This window comes from Malaclemys terrapin, chromosome 25, assembly GCF_027887155.1.
Source record: "Malaclemys terrapin pileata isolate rMalTer1 chromosome 25, rMalTer1.hap1, whole genome shotgun sequence".
Lineage (NCBI taxonomy): Eukaryota > Metazoa > Chordata > Testudines > Emydidae > Malaclemys > Malaclemys terrapin.
Window position 1 is genome coordinate 84664 of NC_071529.1, and position 25459 is coordinate 110122.

General features: G+C 45.8%; 1 protein-coding gene across 1 annotated transcript in view; it reads left to right on the forward strand.

Moving 5' to 3' along the window:
• The window catches only part of ZNF157 (zinc finger protein 157), a 148011-nt gene that overhangs the window by 7813 nt on the left and 114739 nt on the right, over positions 1-25459 (forward strand). The window contains exons 4-5 of the mRNA XM_054014341.1: positions 14053-14166; positions 14527-15385. Of these exons, the coding sequence (XP_053870316.1) occupies positions 14053-14166; positions 14527-15385 (973 nt within the window). The remainder of the gene's footprint in view (positions 1-14052; positions 14167-14526; positions 15386-25459) is intronic.

The following is a 25459-nucleotide window of genomic DNA, read 5'->3' on the forward strand; positions in this document are numbered from 1 at the left end:
GTGTTAGTTAAACAGAAATTAAAAGGTACAATGACTAGAGTGAAATCCCTGCAAGCTGCATGGACACTTTTCAAAGACACAGTATTAGAGGCCCAACTTAAATGTATATCCCAAATTAAAAAACACAGCAAAAGAACTAAAAAAGAGCCACTGTGGCTTAACAACCATGTAAAAGAAGCAGTGAGAGATAAAAAGGCATCTTTTAAAAAGTGGAAGTCAAATCCTAGTGAGGTATATAGAAGGGAGCATAAGCACTGCCAAATTAAGTGTAAAAATGTAATAAGAAAAGCCAAAAAGGAGTTTGAGGAACAGCTAGCCAAAAACTCAGAAGGTAATAACAAAACGTTTAAGTACATCAGAAGCAGGAAGCCTGCTAAACAATCAGTGGGGCCCCTGGACGATCAAGATACAAAAGGAGCCCTTAAAGACGATAAAGTCATTGCGGAGAAATTAAATGCATTCTTTGCGTCAGTCTTCACGGCTGAAGATGTTAGGGAGATTCCCAAACCTTTTGTGGGTGACAAATCTGAGGAAGTGCCACAGATTGAAGTGTCACTAGAGGAGGTTTTGGAACTAATTGATAAATTTAACGGTAACAAGTCACCAGAACCAGATGACATTCACCCAAGAGTTCTGAAAGAACTCAAATGTGAAATTGGGGAACTATTAGCTATGGTTTGTAACCTGTCCTTTTAAATCAGCTTCTGTACCCAATGACTGGAAGATAGCTAATGTAATGCCAATATTTAAAAAGGGCTCTAGAGGCGATCCTGGCAATTAGACTGGTAAGTCTAACACCTGTACCAGGCAAATTAGTTGAAACAGTAGTAAAGACTAAAATTGTCAGGCACATAGAAGAACAAAAATTGTTGGGCAAAAGTCAACATGGTTTCTGGAAAGGGAAATCATGTCTTACTAATCTATTAGAATTCTTTGAAGGGGTCAACGAACATGTGGACAAGGGGGATCCAGAAAGCCTTTGACAAGGTCCCTCACCAAAGGCTCTTACATAAATTAAGTTATCATGGGATAAGAGGGAAGATCTTTTAATGGATTGAGCACTAGTTAAAAGACAGGGAACAAAGGGTAGGAATAAATGGTAAATGTTCAGAATGGAGAGGGGTAACTAGTGGTGTTCCCCAAGGGTCAGTCCTAGGACCAATCCTATTCAACTTATTCATAAATGATCGGGAGAAAGGGGTAAACAGCGAGGTGGCAAAGTTGGCAGATACTAAACTACTCGAGATAGTTAAAACCAAAGCAGACTATGATGAACTTCAAAAAGATCTCACAAAACTAAGTGAATAGGCAACAAAATGGCAAACGAAATTTAATGTGGATAAATGTAAAGTAATGCACATGGGAAAAAATAATCCTGACTATATGTACAATATGATGGGGGCAAATTTAGCTACAAATAATCAGGAAAAAGATCTTGGAGTCAGTGTGGATAGTTCTCTGAAGACATCCACGCAGTGTATAGCGGAAGTCAAAAAAGCAAACAGGATGTTAGGAATTATTTTAAAAGGGATAGACAATAATACAGAGAATATCTTATTGCCCTTCTATAAATCAATGGAAACAATTAATTTAGACCCGATCATTTTATATGTATTTTTGGGATTATTTTTTCCAATGGGCTGCAATATGTGCTATCCTGACATTTACTACTGCTGAGATCCTGCATTCAGTAATATCCCTGCCCTTCCTGTTCCCTTTCTCCACTGAACCCCACCAGCCCCTGCTTACTGTTTCCAGCTTCCCCAGGACTCTCTCTTTGTCTCTGGACCTCTCTATCAGCAAGAAGCGGTGCCAGGGAGACTTGCCCTCTCTCTGGAGACTTTGATTTCTGGGACATGGATTTAGTTTCCCGGTGTTTTAGGAGCCTCTTTGAAATTGAGTGTCTGTGACGTTAACCACAGTGCAATCTGGACTGTTTAACAACTGTATCCCCTCAGTTCCCCAGACTGGGTGCCTTTTACACTGCTTTACCGTGAGAATGGCCACCCCTGGGCAGGTAACACACAGTCTCCAGCGTGTAACTCGCTCTCAGCCACACAGTATTGAGTGCTGCTTGTCGGAGAATAACAGAGTTCTTACTTTTTGTTTGGGTACAGCAAGTCAGATACTTTATTTTCTCTCACAATTGCGCAGAGGGAGAGAGCTAAGCAGGTCTCTCTAAAGGTTTGCTGTAATTGTTTACCTGTATACCTTTAATTACAGACAATAATAAGCAACAGCTGCATTTTGTTTATACATAGGCCATCTTGATATCTTATTTTTCTCACTTGTTTTGACTCTAGCCTACATACAATATTTTCTACACATTATCTACACAAGGTCGTAACAACTTCTCACAGTTCTTTCCCACTCGCTTCTACAAATCTCGCGTTATGAGGGTTACAGTTAGCCTGACTCTTGCTAACGAACTGTCATGCATTGCAGTTCCTTCCTGTCAGTTCTTTCTCTGCTTCCACAACCCCCCCCTTTTGTACTACCAGTACAACAAACATTTTCAAATCTCTATTTGCATTAAATCTTGGAATTCAGATTCTACATCAGATGCTTCAATCTGAGGGGTTTTGATTGGATGTAATGACAATGCATGATTAGCATGAACATGAAAGGTATTACTATTATTATGTCCTTTACAACAACAATAACATAATCCTAAACTAACTAATAGCAACACAAGCAATAACATGATGGGGTTGTTGTACAGTCTTAGTTATAAAACACAGTACATCATACTTAGTACATAAAGTGGATACTCTATAAGCAGTATGAAAGGCATACTTTTCAACTTGATATATATTTTGAAGCATGTGAATTTGCCCTTGTACTTCAGAGATTTTCTGAACCTCTGGTAACAGTGAAAACAAATTCTGAAATCTATCAGGTACTAAACTAGTCCAATTAAAGGGTATCTGGAACATAAAGGCTACTTGCAAAACTCTATCTGCAGGTCAGTAGATAATATGATTGCCTGCAGTGGTAGTGAAATTAAAATGCATGTCTTGCAATGTGGTGGCATTAACATACACACAGCTATCATTAGCTTGAAAAAGTAAGTGTCCTGTCAGGGTAGTTCCTTGTCCCCTACCCTCCCAGCAAACGTAGTCATAAACAGTGACAACTTCTCCTGGCTTCAGTTTACGTATACACTGAAGCTGTGGGGGTTCTAACAGCCAAAATGTCCATTGACTTCCCAACCCCATCCAAATGTCAGGTGTAATCCCAGGAGCACTGACTAAAAATCGATTGGGCATACATGTCTCGGTGAATTACCCAATCCCACATGCATCCTCCCCATGGACCCGGCAGGATTCGGTATGTGGGAGCCCACACCCCCTGAACCGGTCCATATGCTTGGAAGAAGCACTGAGAACGTCCGCACTTCCACCCAGAAAGTCTCCAAGTATGTCTCCATGGCCACAGATCAGATGGTACTCCTGATATGTCTGTAAGGGCAGTGGGCCAAGCCTGATGCTCTAGATCATTCCGAATGGCCATTAGCTGGTCATTCAGGAAATCCTGAATTTCTGAACATGCTAGATCCCACTGCAATGCCTTCCCAGCCTCAGTGATATTCAATACCATCTCTGTCAGCAACTTCTGGTCATAGAACTAAGGGTGGAAATAAGATGTAACTCACCAACTCCAGCCTGTACCTGGGTTAGTTGTGCTCCAGAAACAAGGCCAAAGGCCTTCTCTAGTTGGCCCAATTTCTCATCATGTTCTTGGTTCTTAAAAATATTCCACACTGCTGCTGCACAATTGGCCCCATCCCACAGGGATCCGGTCAAGTCTCTCTTCTTTCTAGAAGAAATAACCCAAGCCCTCTGTTGTGCTAATCTAATGGCAGCCCCCTGTGAACAATTTGGATATGTAGAGGTAATCTGGAAACTGGATAAGGCTAATGAAAATTTAACAGTCCCTAATGTAGTGTTAATCACAGTCCACCAATATCCTAAATCATCTCTCTTTGGTGTAGTACTATACCACATCTGTTGGTTGAACACCTTTATGTACTTCCGGGAGACATTAATATTAAGGCATAAGAGGGGGTGTATTGCAATAAGGTACAGGTCACATTATTAGTCACTGGAATCATTTCTATGCAGGTAAAATTTCCAGTGGCAGAACAAACCCTTTGGGTATTTGTTTGATTATTCACTAATTGGGTGACCAAATAACTGTAAGGGCCTCTCTCATTTAACACAGTACAAATTCCAGGACCAGCCATCATATCTACTTCACTATAGAACCCATCAATTACAATTATTAATTCTTGGGGTTTGCTGGTAGTGATATCATGTATTTCTATTTCCACTGATCCATTTGTTTTCCATTCAATTGTTCGCTCATATACATTATCCTGAACTTTAAAGAATAATTTCTCTGAACTAAATTTCAGTAAATCACTAAGATGTGAAAGCCTTGGCCAATGGGTTTCATTGGACTATACAGTACTGTTTGTATCTGGGTAAGTTACAGTGGTGGTGGCAGGGGTCAAGGGACTAGTGGGCATAGTCTTAGTGGTGGCAAGGCGTTTTTGATATTCATCATCTGAAAGCCAATTAGGGAGGGCGGTGCATCCTGAAGGTACCTGTCCATAAGCACAGAGCCCTGACCCTGGAAGAAATCCAAACCACCACTCGACCCCGCATTCCCAGGAACGATCCCCACAGTTCCCTCCTTGCCAATAAACAATGCTCCGTCTCTTCCACCAGGGCCAGTTCTTAATGTCTCTTGTAGTCAGGAATCCCTGGACTTTGGTGGTTTTAGCAGAGCGAGTGTTTCTTCTCCAAAAGCAGTTGTGATTCAACATAGTACAGGGGAGAGGTTACTAGCACTTCACCCTGTACTGCTGTGATTCCTTTAAAAAAATTCAAAGGCATTGTAGATCTGTCAGTGGACAAGGGAGACATTACTAGCACTTCACCTTGTCCTCCTTCCCTGCTGTCCAGAAGGCACAGCAGAGCTAGCAGGAGAAATAGGCTGATCATCAGCTGGAGAATCCTCTCCAGGTGGAGGGGTCTTTTTGCAGTGCAAAGCATGGGTCCAGGTGGGCAGTCCTTGGCACTTCACAGCGGTGTTGGTGGTTAACAGGACTTGGAAAGGGCCCTTCCAGCGTGGAGCCAGGGCAGTCTTTCGCTTATGGACTTTTATGTAGACCCAGTCTCCTGGTTCCAGTGAGTAGCAGGGCTGCACAGGATCCTTGGGTAGTGCTTCTTTCACCTGTGTATAAAAAGACTTAACACATTTCATTAGTGCCTGGCAATACTTAAGCATTGTGTCATCCATTAAATGAATGTCCATCTGAGCTAGGGTCAGTGGGGGTGCAGTTGGTAGTCGCATCGGGTGCCCTGTCAAAATCTCATGAGGGCTGAGTCCAGACTTTCGATTGGGAGTGGCCCTCATACTCATTAGTGCCAGAGGAAGGGCATCTGGCCACTTTAAGTTTGTTTCAGCACAAACCTTGGCCAGTTTATTTTTCAGAATTCCCTTCTGGCATTCCACTGTCCCGGCAGACTGCGGATGGTGGGGGCAGTGAAGGTTGTGTTGGATCTGCAAAGCTGCACATAACTCTTTTACAATCTGTCCAGTAAAATGAGTTCCATGGTCACTGTTGATAATCACAGGGATGCTAAATCGTGGTACAAAATCTTTAAGCAGAAGTTTCACAACAGTCCTGGCATCTGCTTTCCTGCAGGGAAAAGCTTCAACCTAATTTGAAAATACATCCACTAAAACCAATATATATTCATAACTACAACAGTTAGACAGTTGAATAAAATCAATCTGAATATTTACAAAAGGTCCCCAAGGGGGAGGGTGAGCTGCCTGCCTAACTTTAACAGCTTTACCAATGTTATGCTGCTGACAAATCACACAGTGTTGACAGTAGTGATGTGCAATGACTGGGAAACCGAACGCACACCAATCTCGGTTAACTGCAGCAACCATCCCCCCTTTGCTCACGTGAGCCATTCTGTGGTATACACGGGCAAGATAGGGCATTAGCATCTTCAGTGCAACCAGGGCGACCAGCTGGGGCACGCCAAAGATGGTCAGGGTGTACAGCCATTAGCACTCCAAAAACGTTTCTCAGCTGCTGGTGCTGCTTCCTGGATCTTGGCCAGATCCTCAAGGGAGGCTAGTGGAGGCTGCTCAATCAAAGCACAAGTATATTCAGCCTGAGGTGCAGAAAGGGCCGCGGCTTTGGCTGCAGAGTCTGCCAAACCATTTCCACAGGTACCTTCATCATGAGGGGTCTGGTGAGCTGTGCCTTTAACAACAGCTGTAGTTTTGGGCAATACAAGGGCATCCAGAAGAGCAGAGACATACAGACTATTCTTAATAGGAGAACCCGTGGATGTAAGAAAACCTCTACTTCCAGAGCAAACCATAATCATGTCCCACTCCAAAAGCACAACGAGAGTCTGTATAAATAGTAACTGCTTGATCCTGAGCTAGAACGCAAGCTCGAGTTAAAGCCACAAGTTCGGGCACCTGAGAAGAAAACACAGAAGGAAGAAAAGCACTGTCAATAACAACAGCATGGGCAGAGCACACAGCATAACCAGCAACCAATTTACCCTTAGAATCTCGCAAGCATGAACCATCCACAAAATAAATAAGAGCAGGATTTTGTAAAGGCACATCTAACAAATCATCTCTTGGACGGGAGAGAACCGATGTCACAGACACACAGTCATGTGGGTCTCCCTCCTCTGGCCCAGGCAACAAGGAGGCAGGATTTAAATGGGGCAACGAGCCAAAGTAATATGAGATGAAGACAACAAGACAAGCTCATATTTTGTAAGACGAGAAGTGGATAGATGCTGTGTTTTAGATTTTAACAAGAGAGCAGCCACAGCATGAGGGACAGCAACAATCAAAGGAGATCCCAAGACAATAGATTCGGATACTTGAACAGCAAGGGCTGCTGCAGCCACAGCCCGCAGGCAAGGGGGAAATCCAGCTGCCACAGCGTCTAGGGCAGTACTGTAATAAGCAATGGGACGGTGTTTGTCTCCGTGCTTTTGCGTTAATACAGCCAAAGCAAACCCATTACGCTCATGACAGAAAAGAGTAAATGGTTTAGCATAATCAGGAAGTCCCAGGGCCGGTGCACTGGACAGGCTTTGCTTGATAGCAACAAAAGCTCGTTCAGCCTCTGGAGACCAAGGAAGAGGCTCTGGAGTACCTGACTTAGTCAGATCCTGTAAGGGTTTAATCATTGTTGCATAGCCTAAAATCCACTGTCTACAGTACCCAGTGATGCCAAGAAAAGTACGCATTTGAGAAATAGTACCAGGCCTAGGCACATTTAGAATAGCTGAAATCCGAGAATCTGATAAATGACGAGTGCCGGGGAAATATCATGACCAAGGTAATGAACCCTGGGCTAACACAGCTGTAGTTTTTCCTGGGATGCCTTATGACCCTTAGCAGTTAAAGCAGTCAAAAGAATCAAAGTATCAGCTTTACAAGATTCAAAAGAAAGGGATGCCAGCAAGAGATCATCCCCATACTGTATAAGCACTGATTTACCTGGAAAAACCACATCACCCAGATCTCAGAGTAGCAGCCGTGTTAGTCTGTATCCGCAAAAAGAAGAACAGGAGTACTTGTGGCACCTTAGAGACTAACAAATTTATTAGAGCATAAGCTTTCGTGGACTACAGCCCACTTCTTCGGATGCATATGCTCTAATAAATTTGTTAGTCTCTAAGGTGCCACAATCACCCAGATCCTTCTTCAGGATTTGGGAAAACAAGGATGGGGACTCAGTATACCCTTGGGGTAACCGGGTCCAGGTGTACTGGCGTCCTTTATAGGTAAAGGCAAACAAATACTGACTCTCAGGGTGAATGGGGATAGAAAAGAAAGCTGAACAAAGGTCCACAACAGTAAAGTGGGTGGTTGAAGGGGGAATACAAGAAAGAATCGTAGCTGGATTTGGAACCACAGGAAAAGAAGGCAAAACAACAGCATTGATCGCGCGGAGATCTTGAACAAACCGATAGGTGTTCTTTCCTGGCTTCTTTACAGGAAAGATAGGAGTATTACAAGAACTGGTGGTGGCAACAATAATACCCTGCTGTAATAAAGACTCCATTACTGGGGCTATACCTTCCTCTGCCTCAGGACGCAGAGGGTATTGGGGAACCCTTGGCAAAGCTTTAGAAGGATCAACAAAAATCTTAACCGGCTCAGCTGTCAGAATCTGTCCCACTTCATTTGCATGCCGAGACCAGAGATGGGGGGAGAACTTGTGACAACAAGTGCACAAGGTCAGGGCTAAGAGTTGTTGGTAATTTAGCTGGCTTCTCTATGTGGAGTGTAGCCAACACTAGATTAGTATTCTCCTCAGGAACCTGTAAGAATACGCCATCTGGTGTGCAATAGATAGTACAGCCTAATTTACACAAAAGATCCCTTCCCAGCAGATTCACAGGAGAGGAGGGGCTGAGCAAAAATGCGTGTTCATTAGCAAGGGGCCCTAGTGAAACCGCAAGGGGTTTTGTGACAGGATGCGAAACAGATTGATTTGAAATGCCAACGGCATTTACAAAGTTGACAAAGGAACAGAGGGAACCTCCGAGAATCTTAGAGCAGATCTACTAGCTCCAGTATCCACAAGACAAGTAACAGATTGTCCTGCAATTTCACAATTTACATAGGGACCTTCTTGATTAATGGGAATTAAAGGATTCATGATGCAGTTACGTTCCCTCAGGCTGTCCTAGTAAGAGGTAGTTTGTGGAGTAAAAGTAGACGCTTCAGGATTTGGGAAAGGAGGTGGAGGGTGCTGAGCTAGTCAGGTTGGGCACGCATTTCTCCAGTGTCCCTCTTGGCCACAAAAGTAGCATGCAGTGTACCTGGAGTGGGCAGGATACGAGGGACCTTTCCCTCTTCCTCGCCCGCGACCTCGTTCTCGTCCTCCTTTTCATTCCCCCACGGCCCTGGTTTTGATAAGTTTCTAACTGCAAGGCCAAAAGTTTTGTTTCAGTATTCTCTTTCTTCTGCTCTATGCAAGCTGTACAATGATTGGTGACTGTCACCAGTTCAGAAAGGGGTTTAGTTTGCCAGCCAATGCAGATAGTTCTTAACTGCTGCTGAATCTACAATCTACAAGCAGGTAGTAGCGCAATGTTTCCATGGCCCATTTTACAGCGAGGCATTCTCTCTCCACCACTGCATATTTTTGTTCCCTCAGAAGGAGTTTCTGACTGAGGTATAGAATTGGGTGTTCCTCCTCTCCAACCATCTGTGATAGAACGGCCCCCAACCCTGCTTCCAATGCATCCGTCTGCAGGATAAACTCCTTGGTGAAATCAGGGGCTATCAGTACAGGGTTACTGCGGAGGGCAGTCCGTAGGTCTGTGAATGCTTTCTCTGCTGCGTCAGACCATCTCACCAGATCAGGTCCACGGGCTTTCACTAGGTCTGTCACGGGGCTTGCCCTTGTGGCAAAGTGGGGGATAAATCATCGGTAATACCCCACCGCACCTAGGAACACCCGGACTTGTTTCTTGGACTTGGTCGGGGCCAATTTTGGATGGCCTCTAACTTGTTCACTTGGGGTTTTACCAGACCTTTTCCCACAATGTAGCCAAGATATTTGGCCTCTGTAAACCCTACAGCACACTTGGCAGGGTTTGCTGTAAGGCCAGCTCGCCTGAAGGTATCGAGGACTGCCTCCACCTTCTCCAGGTGGGTTTCCCAGTCTGGGGTATGAATGACCACATCGTCCAAGTAGGCAGCAGCATAACTGTTATGCGGGCGTAATAGCTTGTCCATGAAGCGCTGGAAGGTAGCTGGGACCCCATGTAGTCCAAAAGGGAAGACAGTACATTGAAAAAGACCCTCTGGTGTAGAGAACGCAGTCTTTTCCTTTGCATCTTCTGCAAGGGAAATCTGCCAGTACCCCTTTGTCAAGTCTAGGGTAGTCAAGTACCGGGCATTACCCACACGGTCCACTAACTCATGTATGCGAGGTATGGGGTATGCGTCAAACTGGGATACTTTGTTTAGTCGCCGGAAGTCGTTGCAAATTCTTGTGGTGCCATCAGGTTTGGGCACCAGCACGATTGGGCTGGTCCACTGACTGTGGGATTCTTCGATGATCCCCAACTCCAGCATTTTTTTTTAATTCTGCTTTTATTTCCTCCCTTTTTGTCGCTGGCACCCGATAGGGCCTCATTGTTACTCTGGCCCAGGGTTCGTGACGATGTGGTGATATGTCTCGGTTGTTCGACCAGGTTTTGTTGAGAACACATCTTGGTTCCGGAAGACCATCTCAGACACCTCATTCTTCTGGTCTGGTGTTAAATTGGGAGACACCCTCACCTGTTTGGAAGGCTTGTTTTCCTGGGTTAGGTCTTTTTGGACCGTTGTGCATGCCTCTTGTGCATGCCAGGGTTTCAGAAGGTTAACGTGATAAATCTGTTCTTGTTTTCTGTGTCCTGGCTGCCGAACCTTTTAGGTTACTTTCTCCACAGGTTCAACCACCTCATAGGGCCCCTGCCATTGGGCCAGGAGCTTGCTTTCTGCCGTGGGTACCAACACCATAACCCGATCCCCTGGTTGGAACTGTTGCACTTTTGCCTGGCGATTGTAATGGGTTCACTGGGCCTCCTGTGCCTTCTCCAAATGTTTCCGTACAATAGGGGTAACCCGGGCTATCCAGTCTCGCATCTGCATTACATGCTCTATTATATTTCTCCCCTCGTTGGGTTCCTCTTCCCAGATCTCTTTGGCGATATCTAGTATGCCACGGGGCTGACGCCCGTATAATAACTCAAATGGGGAAAACCCAGTTGAGGCCTGAGGTACCTCCCGGATAGCGAACATAACGTAGTGTAGTAGGGTGTCCCAATCCTTCCTGTCCCGACTTACCACCTTCCTTATCATAGCCTTGAGGGTTCAGTTAAATCTTTCTACCAACCCATCAGTCTGCGGATGGTAGACCGAAGTTCTCCGGGTATGTATATGGAGCAGCGTACAGAGGTCCTTCATTAGCTTCGACATAAATGGAGTTCTTTGGTCGGTTAATATCTCCTTCAGTAGCCCCATTCAGGCAAAGATCCCAACCAGCTCTTTGGCTATAGTTTTAGAGGCCGTGTTCCACAGGGGGACGGCTTCTGGGTAGCGAGTAACATAGTCCAAAACAACAAGTATATATTGGTGGCCCCGAGCCGTCTTCTCCAGGGGTCCCACTAGGTCCATGGCTATTCACTCGAATGGGACCTCTATGATGGGAAGGGGTACTAAAGGTGCCCTCAAGTGGGGACGGGGACTGTGCAGCTGACACTCCGAGCAGGAGGCACAGTACCTCCGCACTTCTTCATGTACTCCGGGCCAGAAGAACCATCGTAGGACTCGTGCCAGGGTCTTCTCTACCCCCAAATGCCCCCCAAAAAGATGACTATGAGCAAGACTTAATACAGCGTTCTGGTGTTTTTGAGGTACTAGGATCTGCTGTACCTTCTGCCCCTGTACTGGTGCAACCCGGTATAAGAGATCCTTCTTCATTATGAAGCAAGGTCCTGGTCCCTGGGTTTTCCCTTCCATGGGGACCCCATCTATTTCAGTCCCCTCCTTCCTAATGTTGTCATACCTTGGGTCTTCTGCCTGGTCCCATCCAAAATTTCCTCTCCCGGGACTAATCTGCCCAAGATCTAGAGGCCCAGTCTCTGTTGCCTCTACTGGTTCAGAAGCATTAGCGTGGGGGTCAGACTCAGGTGCTTCTCCCTCCTGCGTGGCCTCCTTTTCGACTGCGCGGGTCCGCCTACCTACAAGAGCGACCCTATGGCTTTGGGTCAGTATTCGGGTTCTCAAGGCCTTAGCTGCCCTTCTGTCCCTTTTTGTCTTTCTACCCTGTCTGGGAGTGGAGAACAATTCTGGGGATATTTCAGAGAAGATTGGGGGTTGACAGTCTGCTGTGGATGCCTCACCACTGATCTCGAGGCCAGGCCTCCCGTAGGGCTGTCCTCTCAAAGGCCAGAAGGTATGTGTCTACATCATACTCTCGTGTCATTTTCTGCAGCCAATGGCTGGCCCGTATGAGCCGCGTCCCATCATGGCCGTGATTCAGCTCTGTAAGGGACTTTACCTGGTTTACCAGTTCCTGCAGCATAGCTCGGTCTTGAGCAGCCTGGTCCATCAGCAAGCGATTAGTCTCTTGTTGCAGCCACACTGCCTCCTGTTGGGTGGCTGCCTGGACATGGGTAGCCTCCTGCTGGGCCACCGTAGCTTGTATCAGTGCCCGCACTACGTCATCCATTGGGGTGAAAAAAAAAAAACCCTCTCGCTTTTGTTTTTTAAATCACCCTCCTTCTTCCGCCACGCTGTGCACCCCAAGATTCCACTCCTGACACCTGTGTGACAAAGTTCCTCCTCTATCTTGGTGGGTCCTGCGCTTATTGGCGGATTTTCTTGCCTCAGAGATTCACCATGTGGGTTGGGGAACAGCCCAGAGACCTTCCCCTCTGGAAGAACCCACAGTCCAGGTCAATTGGGAGGTTTGGGGGGAACCCGGGCCTGCCCTCTACTCCGGGTTCCAGCCCAGGGCCCTGCGGACTGCAGCTGTCTATAGTGCCTCCCGTAACAGCTGCATGATGGCTACATCTCCCTAGGCTACTTCCCCATGGCCTCCTCCAAACACCTTCCTTATTCTCACCACAGGATCTTCCTCCTGGTGTCTGATAATGCTTGTGCTCCTCAGTCCTCCAGCAGCACACCCTCTCACTCTCAGCTCCTTGCGCCTCTTGCTCCCAGCTCCTCACACTCGCCACACAAACTGAAGTGAGCTCCTTTTAAAACCCAGGTGCCCTGATTAGCCTGCCTTAATTGATTCTAGCAGCTTTTTCTTAATTGGCTCCATGTGTCCTAATTAGCCTGCCTGCCTTAACTGGTTCTAGCAGTTTCCTGATTACTCTAGTGCAGCCCCTGCTCTGGTCACTCAGGGAACAGAAAACTACTCGTCCAGTGACCAGTATATTTGCCCTCTACTAGACTGCTGTACCCCACTGGTCTGGGTCTGTCACGAGTGTTTCTGGGTGACACCCCCAGACATATTGGCATCAGTGCTGTTTAGCCGGTTGGATGGCCCATCCAGGGTCATCAGCTGTACAATGAGCCCATGGAAAGGATTAAGGGGATACACCTATTGAGTCAGCAAGACATGCAGGGGTATGCTTGTGTACTGAGAACTCCAGGGCTTTTCCATGCCATGTGCTGTGAAGCTTGTGTTCGGGACACAAGAAGTAGAAGCCACACAGCAAAAGGAATATAAAGGGCAGTTGCATCCTCTCCATTTTCTCTTCAATCCCTCTTCCTTCCTCTGGATCAACTTCTCTACAAACTGAAGCCTTGAACAAAGAACTGAATAATGTGGATGTGTTCCACATAGCCTTTCAAGCCAGGAATTCACCAATACTGCTAAGAACCAGATATATAGATTTCTGAATGTATCTGAGTGCTTTCCCATTTAACAACTCTCTTCTTCTTTCTCTTATAATAAACCTTTAGTTTAGATTCTTTCTTGCTTTCTTTCTTATAAACCTTTAGTTTAGATTCTAAAGGATTCGCTGGCATCATAGTATTTTGGGTAAGATCCAAACCTATAGTGACCGGGTAATGTGGCTGACTCTGGGGTTAGAAGAACACTTTGTTTATGTGAGCAGAGTTTTTAAATAACCTCTCACTGTACTGGACTTAGGTGCTGATTGGGAGTCAGGGAACTGGAATGCAATAAAGGGGGTTGTGTGATTTCTTTTTTCAGTTTCTTGATAAGCAGTGTGGGGGATCAGAAGCACAGTTTGTGACTGGTTGGTGAATTTAACTTCATTGTTAACCACCAGTTTTGGGAGCATCTGCTCTCCCTTGTTCAGCCTGCCCTGGTCTTGGCATATTCAGTGAGGACTGCCCCAGGCACACTGGCTCACACTAAGTACTGAAATTAAATTAATAGAGGGTTTTTTATGACACAGTCATATGAAATCAACTGAACTCCTTTATATACTTTCATCTGAGCAGGGTTTCCAGTTTCCAAATCTGATGTGATCTCTCAGCTGGAACAAGGGGAAGAATCATGGGTCTCAGATCTCCAGGGTTCAGAGGAAAGACAGATCCTGAGAGCTCCCTGCACAGGTGAGGAAATATTAAGCCAACTCAGAATCTGTAAGTGCCTGAAAGAAACATCTGGGATGCCCTACAAAGCCTTTTGGAGGTCTCTCAGTTCATTATTGTCCCTAGCAGGGGTTGTATCCTCAGGGTAAATATAGCTCATGGCTTCCTGTAGATCCTAGCAGACACCAGGCAGTAGCTTCCTCCTTCCCCCTGTGAATTTGGATGGGATGTGAAGGCCAAAATGATCCCCTCCTCTCTCCTATTTAGGGGAAGAATTTGGAGGAGTTCAGTTCCTGATTTTTATTTGACCTCTCTCCAGTACTTGTTTTGGTTTGGCCTTCCCCTTTCCATCCCTGTTTGAGGTTTCTGTCTCTATCACAGCAGGTGATGCAATGGTATGTGACAAAGAGGAGCAGAATTCTCAGCAGGAAAATGTTGAGCAAGTGGGTAAACACAGAGCATTATCGCAAAGATCAAAAAGGAATGAGTCCAGGAGTTATGAGAAGGAAAAATCCTGTGAGATTCAGCACAGACCAGAAAGAGTGCAGGGAAACCAGCCAGGGGAGAAAATGGATAAATTTATTTCCTGTCGGGGAACTGAGAAGAGCGTCAAGGAAACCACAACACAGCAGGAAATCCTCATGGGAAAGAGGAAAAATACATGCAGTGAGTGTGGAAAATGCTTCACTCAAAGATCAAATCTTGTTCAGCATGAGAGAATCCACACAGGCGAGAGGCCCTATGAATGCAGTGAGTGTGGGAAAACCTTCATTCAAAGATCAGGCCTTTTTCTCCATTGGAGAATCCACACAGGGGAGAGGCCCTACAAATGCCATGAGTGTGGGAAAAGCTTCATTAGCAGCTCAGCCCTTTCTAAACATCAGAGAATCCACACAGGGGAGAGGCCCTATGAATGCCGTGAGTGTGGAAAAAGCTTCACTCACAGCTCAGCCCTTTCTAAACATCAGAGAATCCACACAGGGGAGAGGCCCTATGAATGCCGTGAGTGTGGAAAAAGCTTCACTCACAGCTCTCATCTTACTGGGCATCAGAGAATCCACACAGGAGAGAGGCCCTATGTATGCAGTGAGTGTGGGAAAACCTTCAATCACAGCTCACACCTTATTGGGCATCAGAGAATCCACACAGGAGAGAGGCCCTATGAATGCCATCAGTGTGGGAAAAGCTTCACTCACAGCTCAGCCCTTTCTAAACATCAGAGAATCCACACGGGGAAGAGGCCTGAGGAACCACCTGATCAACATCCTGTACAGCAGACAGGAGAAGATCAAGAATGAGCTCTCAAAACTGGAGACTCTCCTACAAAACCAACCTTCCACCCAAACTTCCACGTGGCTGGACTTTACAAAAATGAGACAAGCCATTTACAATGCACACTTCACTTCTCTACAGAGGAAAAAGGACAGTAAACTATCTAAACTCCTAGCTGCCACAGGGGGCTACAACAGTGGTACCCTCAACTCACCTAACAATATTGTTAATCTATCCAACCACACACTTAGTCTGGCAGAAGAGTCTGTCCTATCTCAGGGACTCTCTTTCTGTCCCACCATCCCCACAAACATGATACAGTTCTGCGGTGATCTGGAAGCCTACTTTCGTCATCTCCGACTCAAGGAATATTTTCAGTGCACCACTGAACAATGCACTGGCCCACAGGAACGCTCCTACCAACACTACAAAAAGAAAAACTCTGCGTGGACTCCTCCTGACCATCAAAATGACAGACTGGACCTCTACATAGAGTGCTTCCGCAGATGTGCACAGGCTGAAATTGTGAACAAACAACATCACTTGCCCCATAACCTCAGCCATACAGAACACAATGCCATCCACAGCCTCAGAAACAACTCTGACATAATCAAAGGGACTGACAAAGGAGGTGCTGTAGTCATAATGAACAGGTCAGATTATGAGCAGGAGGCTGCCAGGCAACTCTCCAAGACCACGTTCTACAGGCCACTATCCTCTGATCCCACTGAGGAATACCAAAAGAAACTACACAATCTGCTCAAGAAACTCCCGGCTACAGTACAGGAACAAATCTACACAGGGACACCCCCAGAGCCCCGACCAGGGGTATTCTATCTGCTACCCAAGATCCATAAACCTGAAAACCTTGGACGTCCCATCATCTCAGGCATTGGCACTCTTACAGCAGGATTATCTGGCTATTTGGACTCTCTCCTCAGACCCTATGCTACCAGCACTCCCAGGTATCTTCGAGACACCACCAACTTCCTGAGGAAACTACAATGCATTGGTGTTCTTCCTGAAAACACCATCCTGGCCACCATGGATGTTAAAGCGCTTTACACCAATATTCCACATGAGGATGGACTACAAGCTGTCAGGAACTTGATCAGCTGATGAGGCCACAGCAAGCCTGGTGGCTGAGCTTTATGACTTTGTTCTCACCCACAACCACTTCAGATTTGGGGACAACTTATACCTTCAAGTCAGCGGCACTGCTATGGGTACCCGCATGGTCCCACAGCACGCCAACATTTTTATGGCTGACTTAGAACAACGCTTCCTCAGCTCTCGTCCCCTAGTGCCCCTCCTCTACTTGCACTACATTGATGACATCTTCATCATATGGACCCACGGAAAGGAGGCCCTTGAAGTATTCCACCTGGATTTCAACAATTTCCACCCCGCCATCAACCTCAGCCTGGACCAGTCCACACGAGATCCACTTCCTGGACACTACAGTGTAAATAACTGATGGTCACATAAACACCACCCTATACCGGAAATCTACTGACCGCTATACTTACCTACATGCCTCCAGCTTCCATCCAGGACACATCACATGATCCATTGTCTACAACCAACCCCTCAGACAGACACAAACACCTACAAGATCTTTATCAAGCATTCTTAAAACTACAATACCCACCTGGGAAAGACGGGTACCCAGAAATCACCTACTACAGAACAGGCCCAACAAGGAAAATAACAGAACACCACTGGCCATCATGTACAGCCCCCAGCTAAAACCTCTTCAGTGCATTATCAACAATCTACAACCTATCCTGGAAAATGATCCCTCACTCTCACAGACCTTGGAAGGCAGGCCAGTCCTCGCTTACAGACAACCTCCCAACCTGAAGCAAATACTCACCAGCAACCACACACACCACACCACAGAAACACCAACTAGGAACCAAACCCAGCTACAACCCCCAGTGCCAACTCTGTCCCCATATCCACTCTAGCGACACCATCAGAGGACCCAACCACACCATCAAGGGCTCATTCACCTGCACATCTAAATTTAAATTAATGGAGATATCCGATCTCCTAGAATCGGAAGGGACCCTGGAAGGTCATTGGGTCTACCCCCCCTGCCTTCACTAGCAGGACCAAGTACTGATTTTGCCCCAGATCCTTAAGTGGCCCCCTCAAGGATTGAACTCACAACCCTGGGTTTAGGGGGTCAATGCTCAAACCACTGAGCTATCCCTCCCCCCCACACACACAAAAAAACCTTAATTATGGGGGGAGGGATAGCTCAGTGGTTTGAGCATTGACCCCCTAAATCCCGGGTTGTGAGTTCAATCCTTGAGGGGGCCACTTAAGGATCTGGTGCAAAATCAGTACTTGGTCCTGCTAGTGAAGGCAGGGGGCTAGACCCAATGACCTTCCAGGGTCCCTTCCAATTCTAGGAGATCGGATATCTCCATATATTATTATATTATTATTATTATACCTCACTATCACTACTGCTATGTTGTGTGGTTGGTGAAGAATTCTACACCAGAGAAGTGTAAAATTACTCCAAGTAAGGTCAAAGATTTGACAAGAACTCAAGTAGAAATTGCAGGTACTGGTGGTTGATTTTCATCCCTGATTTGGAAGCTATGGTGACCTGTGGCCCAGGTAAACTATTTTTAGAACACTGCTCTCTAGTTAAGTGGCATTGATCACACTCCTAAAGGATGCCATGATGAAATTGGGAACATCTGTCTTTTACCATTTGGATCCAAAGTTTCATGAAGCACAGAGAATCATAGAAGATTAGGGTTGGAAGAGACCTCAGGAGGTCAAGTCCAACCCCCCTGCTCAAAGCAGGACCAACACCAACTAAATCATCCCAACCAAGGCTTTGTCAAGCTGGGCCTTATAGGTTTTTAAGGATGGAGATTCCACCATCTTCCTAGGGAACCCATTCCAGTGCATCACCACCCTCCTAGTGAAAAAGCTTTTCCTAATATCTAACCTAGACCTCCACCCCTGCAACTTGAGACCATTGCCCATTGCTCTGTCATCTGCCACCACTGAGAACAGCTGAGCTCCAACCTCTCTGAACCACCCTTCAGGCAGTTGAGGGCTGCTATCAAATCCCCCCACACTCTTCTCTTCTGCAGACTAAACAAGCCCAGTTCCTTCAGCCTCTCCTCATCAGTCATGTGCCAGCCCCCTAATTATTTTTGTTGCCCTCCTTTCTCTAATGGGGGGCCCAAAACTGGACGCAATATTCCAGATGTGGCTTCACTAGTGCCGAATAGAGGGGAATAATAACTTCCCTCGATCTGCTAGCAATGCTCCTACTAATGCAGCCCAATATGCTCTTAGCCTTCTTAGGAACAAGGGCACACTGCTGACTCATATCCAGCTTCTCATCCACTATAATCCCCAGGTCCTTTTCTGAAGAACTGCTGCTTAGCCAGTCAGTCCCCATCCTGTAGCGGTGCATGGGATTCTTTCCTTTTAAGTGCAGGACTCTGCATTTGTCCTTGTTGAACCTCATCAGATTTCTTTTGGCCCAATCCACTAATTTGCCTAGGTCACTCTGGACCCTATGCCTACTCTCCTGCGTATCTGCCTCTCACCCCAGCTTAGTGTCATCTGCAAACTTGCTGAGGGTGCAATCTATCCCATCATCCATATCATTAATAAATATGTTGAACAAAACCGGCCCCAGGACTGACCCCTGGGGCACTCCGCTTAATACTGGCTGCCAACTAGACATTGAGCCATTGATCACTACCCATTAAGCCTGACCATCTAGCCAGCTTTCTATCCACCTTATAGTCCATTCATCCAATCTGTACTTTTTTAACTTACTGACAAGAATACCGTGGGAGACCATATCAGAAGCTTAGCTAAACTCAAGATATATCACATCCACTGTTTTCCCCATATCCCCAAAGCCAGTTATCTGATCATAGTAGGCAATGAGGTTGGTCAGGCATGACTTGCCCTTGGTGAATCCATGTTGACTGTTCCTGATCACCTTCCTCTCCTCCAAGTGCTTCAAAATGGTTTCCTTGAAGACCTGCTCCATGATTTTTCCAGGGACTGAGGTGAGGCTGACCGGTCTGTAGTTCCCTGGGTTCTCCTTCTTCCCTTTTTTAAAGATGGGCATTATATTTGCCTTTTTCCAGTCATCCTGGACCTCCTCTGATTGCCATGAGTTTTCAAAGATAATGGCCAATGGCTCTGCAATCACATCAGCCAATTCCCTCAGCATCCTCAGATGCATTAGATCTGGACCCATGGACTTGTGCATGTCCAGCTTTTCTAAATAGTCCTTAACCTGTTCTTTCACCACTGAGGGCTGCTCACCTCCTCCCCATACAGTATTGCCCACGACAGCAGTGTGGGAGCTGACTTTATCTGTGAAGACCAAGGCAATGTTTTTGTTTGTTTGTTTGTTTTGAGTACTTCAGCTTTTTCATAGATTCATAGATTCATAGATTCTAGGACTGGAAGGGACCTCGAGAGGTCATCGAGTCCAGTCCCCTGCCCGCATGGCAGGACCAAATACTGCCTAGACCATCCCTAATAGACATTTATCTAACCTACTCTTAAATATCTCCAGAGACGGAGATTCCACAACCTCCCTAGGCAATTTGTTCCAGTGTTTAACCACCCTGACAGTTAGGAACTTTTTCCTAATGTCCAATCTAGACCTCCCTTGCTGCAGTTTAAACCCATTGTTTCTGGTTCTATCCTTAGAGGCTAAGGTGAACAAGTTCTCTCCCTCCTCCTTATGACACCCTTTTATATACCTGAAAACTGCTATCATGTCCCCACTCAGTCTTCTCTTTTCCAAACTAAACAAACCCAATTCTTTCAGCCTTCCTTCATAGGTCATGTTCTCAAGACCTTTAATCATTCTTGTTGCTCTTCTTTGGACCCTTTCCAGTTTCTCCACATCTTTTTTTAAATGCGGCGCCCAGAACTGGACACAATACTCCAGCTGAGGCCTAACCAGAGCAGAGTAGAGCGGAAGAATGACTTCTCGTGTCTTGCTCACAACACACCTGTTAATGCATCCCAGAATCATGTTTGCTTTTTTTGCAACAGCATCACACTGTTGACTCATATTTAGCTTGTGGTCCACTATAACCCCTAGATCCCTTTCTGCCATACTCCTTCCTAGACAGTCTTTTCCCATTCTGTATGTGTGAAATTGATTTTTCCTTCCTAAGTGGAGCACTTTGCATTTGTCTTTGTTAAACTTCATCCTGTTTAACTCAGACCATTTCTCCAATTTGTCCAGATCATTTTGAATTATGACCCTGTCCTCCAAAGTAGTTGCAATCCCTCCCAGTTTGGTATCATCCGCAAACTTAATAAGCGTACTTTCTATGCCAATATCTAAGTCGTTGATGAAGATATTGAACAGAGCCGGTCCCAAAACAGACCCCTGCGGTACCCCACTCATTACGCCTTTCCAGCAGGATTGGGAACCATTAATAACAACTCTCTGAGTACGATTATCCAGCCAGTTATGCACCCACCTTATAGTAGCCCCATCTAATTTGTATTTGCCTAGTTTATCGATAAGAATATCATGCAAGACCGTATCAAATGCCTTACTAAAGTCTAGGTATACCACATCCACCACTTCACCCTTATCCACAAGGCTCGTTATCCTATCAAAGAAAGCTATCAGATTGGTTTGACATGATTTGTTCTTCACAAATCCATGCTGGCTATTCCCTATCACCTTACCACCTTCCAAGTGTTTGCAGATGATTTCCTTAATTACTTGCTCCATTATCTTCCCTGGCACAGAAGTTAAACTAACTGGTCTGTAGTTACCTGGGTTGTTTTTATTTCCCTTTTTATAGATGGGCACTATATTTGCCCTTTTCCAGTCTTCTGGAATCTCTCCCGTCTCCCATGACTTTCCAAAGATAATAGCTAGAGGCTCAGATACCTCCTCTATTAGCTCCTTGAGTATTCTAGGATGCATTTCATCAGGCCCGGGTGACTTGCAGGCATCTAACTTTTCTAAGTGATGTTTAACTTGTTCTTTTTTTATTTTATCCGCTAAACCTACCCCCTTCCCATTAGCATTCACTATGTTAGGCATTGCTTCAGACTTCTCGGTGAAGACCGAAACAAAGAAGTCATTAAGCATCTCTGCCATTTCCAAGTTTCCTGTTACTGTTTCTCCCTCTTCACTAAGCAGTGGGCCTACCCTGTCTTTGGTCTTCCTCTTGCTTCTAATGTATTGATAAAAAGTTTCCACATCATCTGTCTCTAGGTTGCCTCCCCCATTCATTAAGGGTCCCACACTTTCCCTGACCTTTTTCTTGTTACTAATATACCTGTAGAAACCCTTCTTGTTACCCTTCACATCCATTGCTAGTTGCAACTCCAGTTGTGTTTTGGCCTTCCTGATTACACCCCTGCATGCTCGAGCAATATTTTTATACTCCTCCGTAGTCATCTGACCAAGTTTCCACTTCTTGTAAGCTTCCTTTTTGTGTTTAAGCTCAACAAAGATTTCACTGTTAAGCCAAGCTGGTTGCCTGCCATATTTGCTATTCTTTCTGCACATTGGGATGGTTTGTTCCTGTGCCCTTAATAAGTCTTCTTTAAAATACAGCCAGCTTTCCTGGACACCTTTCCCCCTCATCTTAGCCTCCCAGGGGATCCTGCCCATCAGTTCTTTAATGGAGTCAAGTTCTGCTTTTCTGAAGTTCAGGGTCCGTATTTTGCTACTCTCCTTTCTTCCTTTTGTGAGGATCCTGAACTCAACCATCTCATGGTCACTGCTGCCCAGGCTGCCACCCACTTCTACTTCCCCTACCAATACTTCCCTGTTTGTGAGTAGCAGGTCAAGAGGAGAACGGCCCCTGGTTGGTTTCTCCAGCATTTGCACCAGGAAGTTTATCCCCAACACTCTCCAAAAACTGCCTAGATTGTCTGTGTACTGCTGTATTGCTCTCCCAGCAGATGTCAGGGTGATTGAAGTGCCCCACGAGAACCTGGGCCTGTGATCTGGAAACTTCTGTTAGTTGTCCGAAGAAAGTCTCGTCTACCTCATGCTCCTAGTCCAGTGGTCTATAGCACACGCCCACCAGAACATCACCCAGATTGCTCTCACTTCTAAACTTAACCCAAGAACTCTCAACTGGCTTTTCTCCAGTTTCATACTGGAGCTCTGAGCAATTGTACCACTCTTTTACATACAGTGGAACTCCTCCACCTTTCCTCCCCTGCCTGTCCATCCTGAACAGTTTATACCCATCCATGTCAGTGCTCCAGTCATGTGAACTGCCCCACGAAGTCTCTGGTATTCCAGTCACATCATAGTTGTTTGACTGTGCCAAGACTTCCAATTCTTCCTGCTTGTTTCCAAGCCTTCTTGTATTCATTTACATGCACCTAACTGTGGATTGCCACGGGCACACAGGGGTGAAAGAAAATGCAGGCCTGTTATTTACCAGGCTGCACGTGGCAATAGACTATATTGGTAAGGGATGCAAGGAGAGTATGGGTCACGATGCAAGCTGCAGACACACACACACACACACACACACACACAACTAAAATGAATTAATTTAAAGTTTTATTGGGGATAATTACAAGGGGTAAGGGAGCAGCGTTTGATTAGCTAATAGAGTTAATGAAACTTAAAACACACAATGACTAAAATATCTACTAACAATATTTATAAACAAAGATGCAGCAATTAGTAATAACTGATACTTACAAATACAAACCAACGCATAACGACCGGCAAACGTAGAAACTCTGTTTGAAACACGTGAGCTGAGAGAGAGGCTTCGAGGTGATCAGGCTCGGTTACGGGTGTACACAGGATACACAGGATTCGTTTTTCTTTCTCCTCTCCCTGTCTGCACATGGCAGGCAGCCCATAAAGTACCAACTATGACATCATAGAAGTGTCATAGGGGACGGGGCCCAAAACCTGTTTGTGTTCGTTTCTGATTGGCACAAGCAAAGTTTACACCAAGTAGGGGAGCAGGTGCCTCAAAGTCTGGCTTCGCCCCCAAAAGGTGAGGAAATGCATATTGCTTTAGAATGCGTGCAACACTGAATGACAAAAGAAGAGGCCAGGGCAATACCGGTATGGGCAAGTTTTACAGGATGCAGACAGGAACTCATCTCAACACTAACAAAACTAGCTGATTGCCCTGCTTTCTCAGTATGAATCAGGAGGCCCCCCATTGCATCCTCCTCCTTGTGTTTCCTCCCAGTATCTCACTTACCTTAGGCTTAGGTTACCATCCCCTGGTGAACCTAGTTTAAAGCCTTTCTCACTAGGTTAACAACCCTGTCTGTGAAGATGCTCCTCCCTCTCTACATTAGGTGGATTCCATCTCTTTCTAGCAATCCTTCTTCCTGGAACATGCCATGGTCGAGGAATCCAAAGCCCTCTCTCCGACACCACCTGCGTAACCACGCATTTACCTCCACAATTCGACGGTTCCTACCTAGGCCTTTTCCTTCAACAGGGAGGATGACTTTCACCTCAAACTCACGACAACTTCACCTCAAACTCCTTTATCCTTCTTTCCAGAGCCATGTAGTCTGCAGTGACCCGCTCAAGGTCATTCTTGGCAGTATCGTGAGTGCCCCATGGAGAAGCAGGAAGGGCTGGGGTCCAAGGGCTTGATCAGTCTCGGCAGACACTCCCTCACATCCTGAATTCAAGCTCCAGGCAAGCAGCACACTTCGAGTCTCTCAGTCTGGTCAGCAGATAGATGACTCTGTCCCCCTTAGGGAAGAGTCCCCAAACACCACCACCCGTCTCCTCCTCTTGGGAGGGCTGGTCGTGGAACCCCCATCCCTAGGACAATGCATCTCATGCCTTCTGGTCGATGAGGTCTCCTTCTGATTCCTAGATTACTCTTCCAAATCATTCTCACAGTAGAACCTGTGCAGAGAGACTGAAAATGGTTTCTTACCTCTATCTGCATTGGGGATACATGGGTTCTCCTCATTCTTCTTCTGGAGGTCATGTTGTCCGTCCAGAACCAAACACTGACTTCTGTCCAGGAAGTCTTCATTTTCTCTGATGCAACAGAAGGTTCATACTTGCCTCTCTAGTCCTATAACCTTCTAATAGGGAGACCAGTTTGCACTTTCTACAGACAGTCGCTTCTATCCTCTGGGAGAGAGACAAACATGACACATCCTGTGCAGGTCCCAACAATTGATTGCTCAGTATCCATATCTTCCTTCTAAAAGTGTCCTCAGATGTTGTATTTACTTCTCACAGAAGTCTGAAATGCAAAAAACACTCTGTGGGAACTCCCTCCAGGCAAACTTCCAGGCAACAACTGATTCCTTCAGAGCCATTCCATGCCTCTGGGTCCCAGTCTGGCTGCCTTGTTGGACAAGAAGCACTTCCATGCTGGGCAAATGGTGGTAGCCAGTGAGGGAATATCCGATTCCAAGTTCAGATTGCAGGAAACGTGAGTGCTGAGTCGAGAGTCTGTGGTTTGGTCTCTTAATTTTGCTATTAAGTCTAATTCATTTGTATCACTTCTCCACCTCCTGCTACTTTGAAAGATTAGAAAGTGTGAAAATAGAGTACAGGTGGTTTTTCTCATGATGCAGCCTTCCCACATAGTGTGAGACCCCTTCCACCCCCACTTCTGGGAGAAGACCCAGGAAGAAGTGAACTCACAGAAATGGAAGGCTTCTAGGTTATTCTAGAATGTGACATCACACAAAGCTGACGGGGTGGAAATGGGAATTAAGAGAAAACTGCCCTATCGATTTATATTTTGCAATCATTGAATAAGTTGTTACCAGCAACAATGAAATTAAACATGAAGTTAATTAGTGTAACGTAGGAGGCTGGTTATGTGATAACTTTCAGTGTTAACCTGAATTATATTGTTTCTTCTAGTTCTCTCCCTGTCCCCTCCTACCATATAGGAAATAGTGGCTAATCCTGAAATGAAAACCTCACTCCAATGGAATTAGAGTGGGGGAATATGTGAGAGAAATAGCATGTACGAGGATAGAGACCCAGTATAGACTGTAATTATTTTTATTTAAAATGTAATTT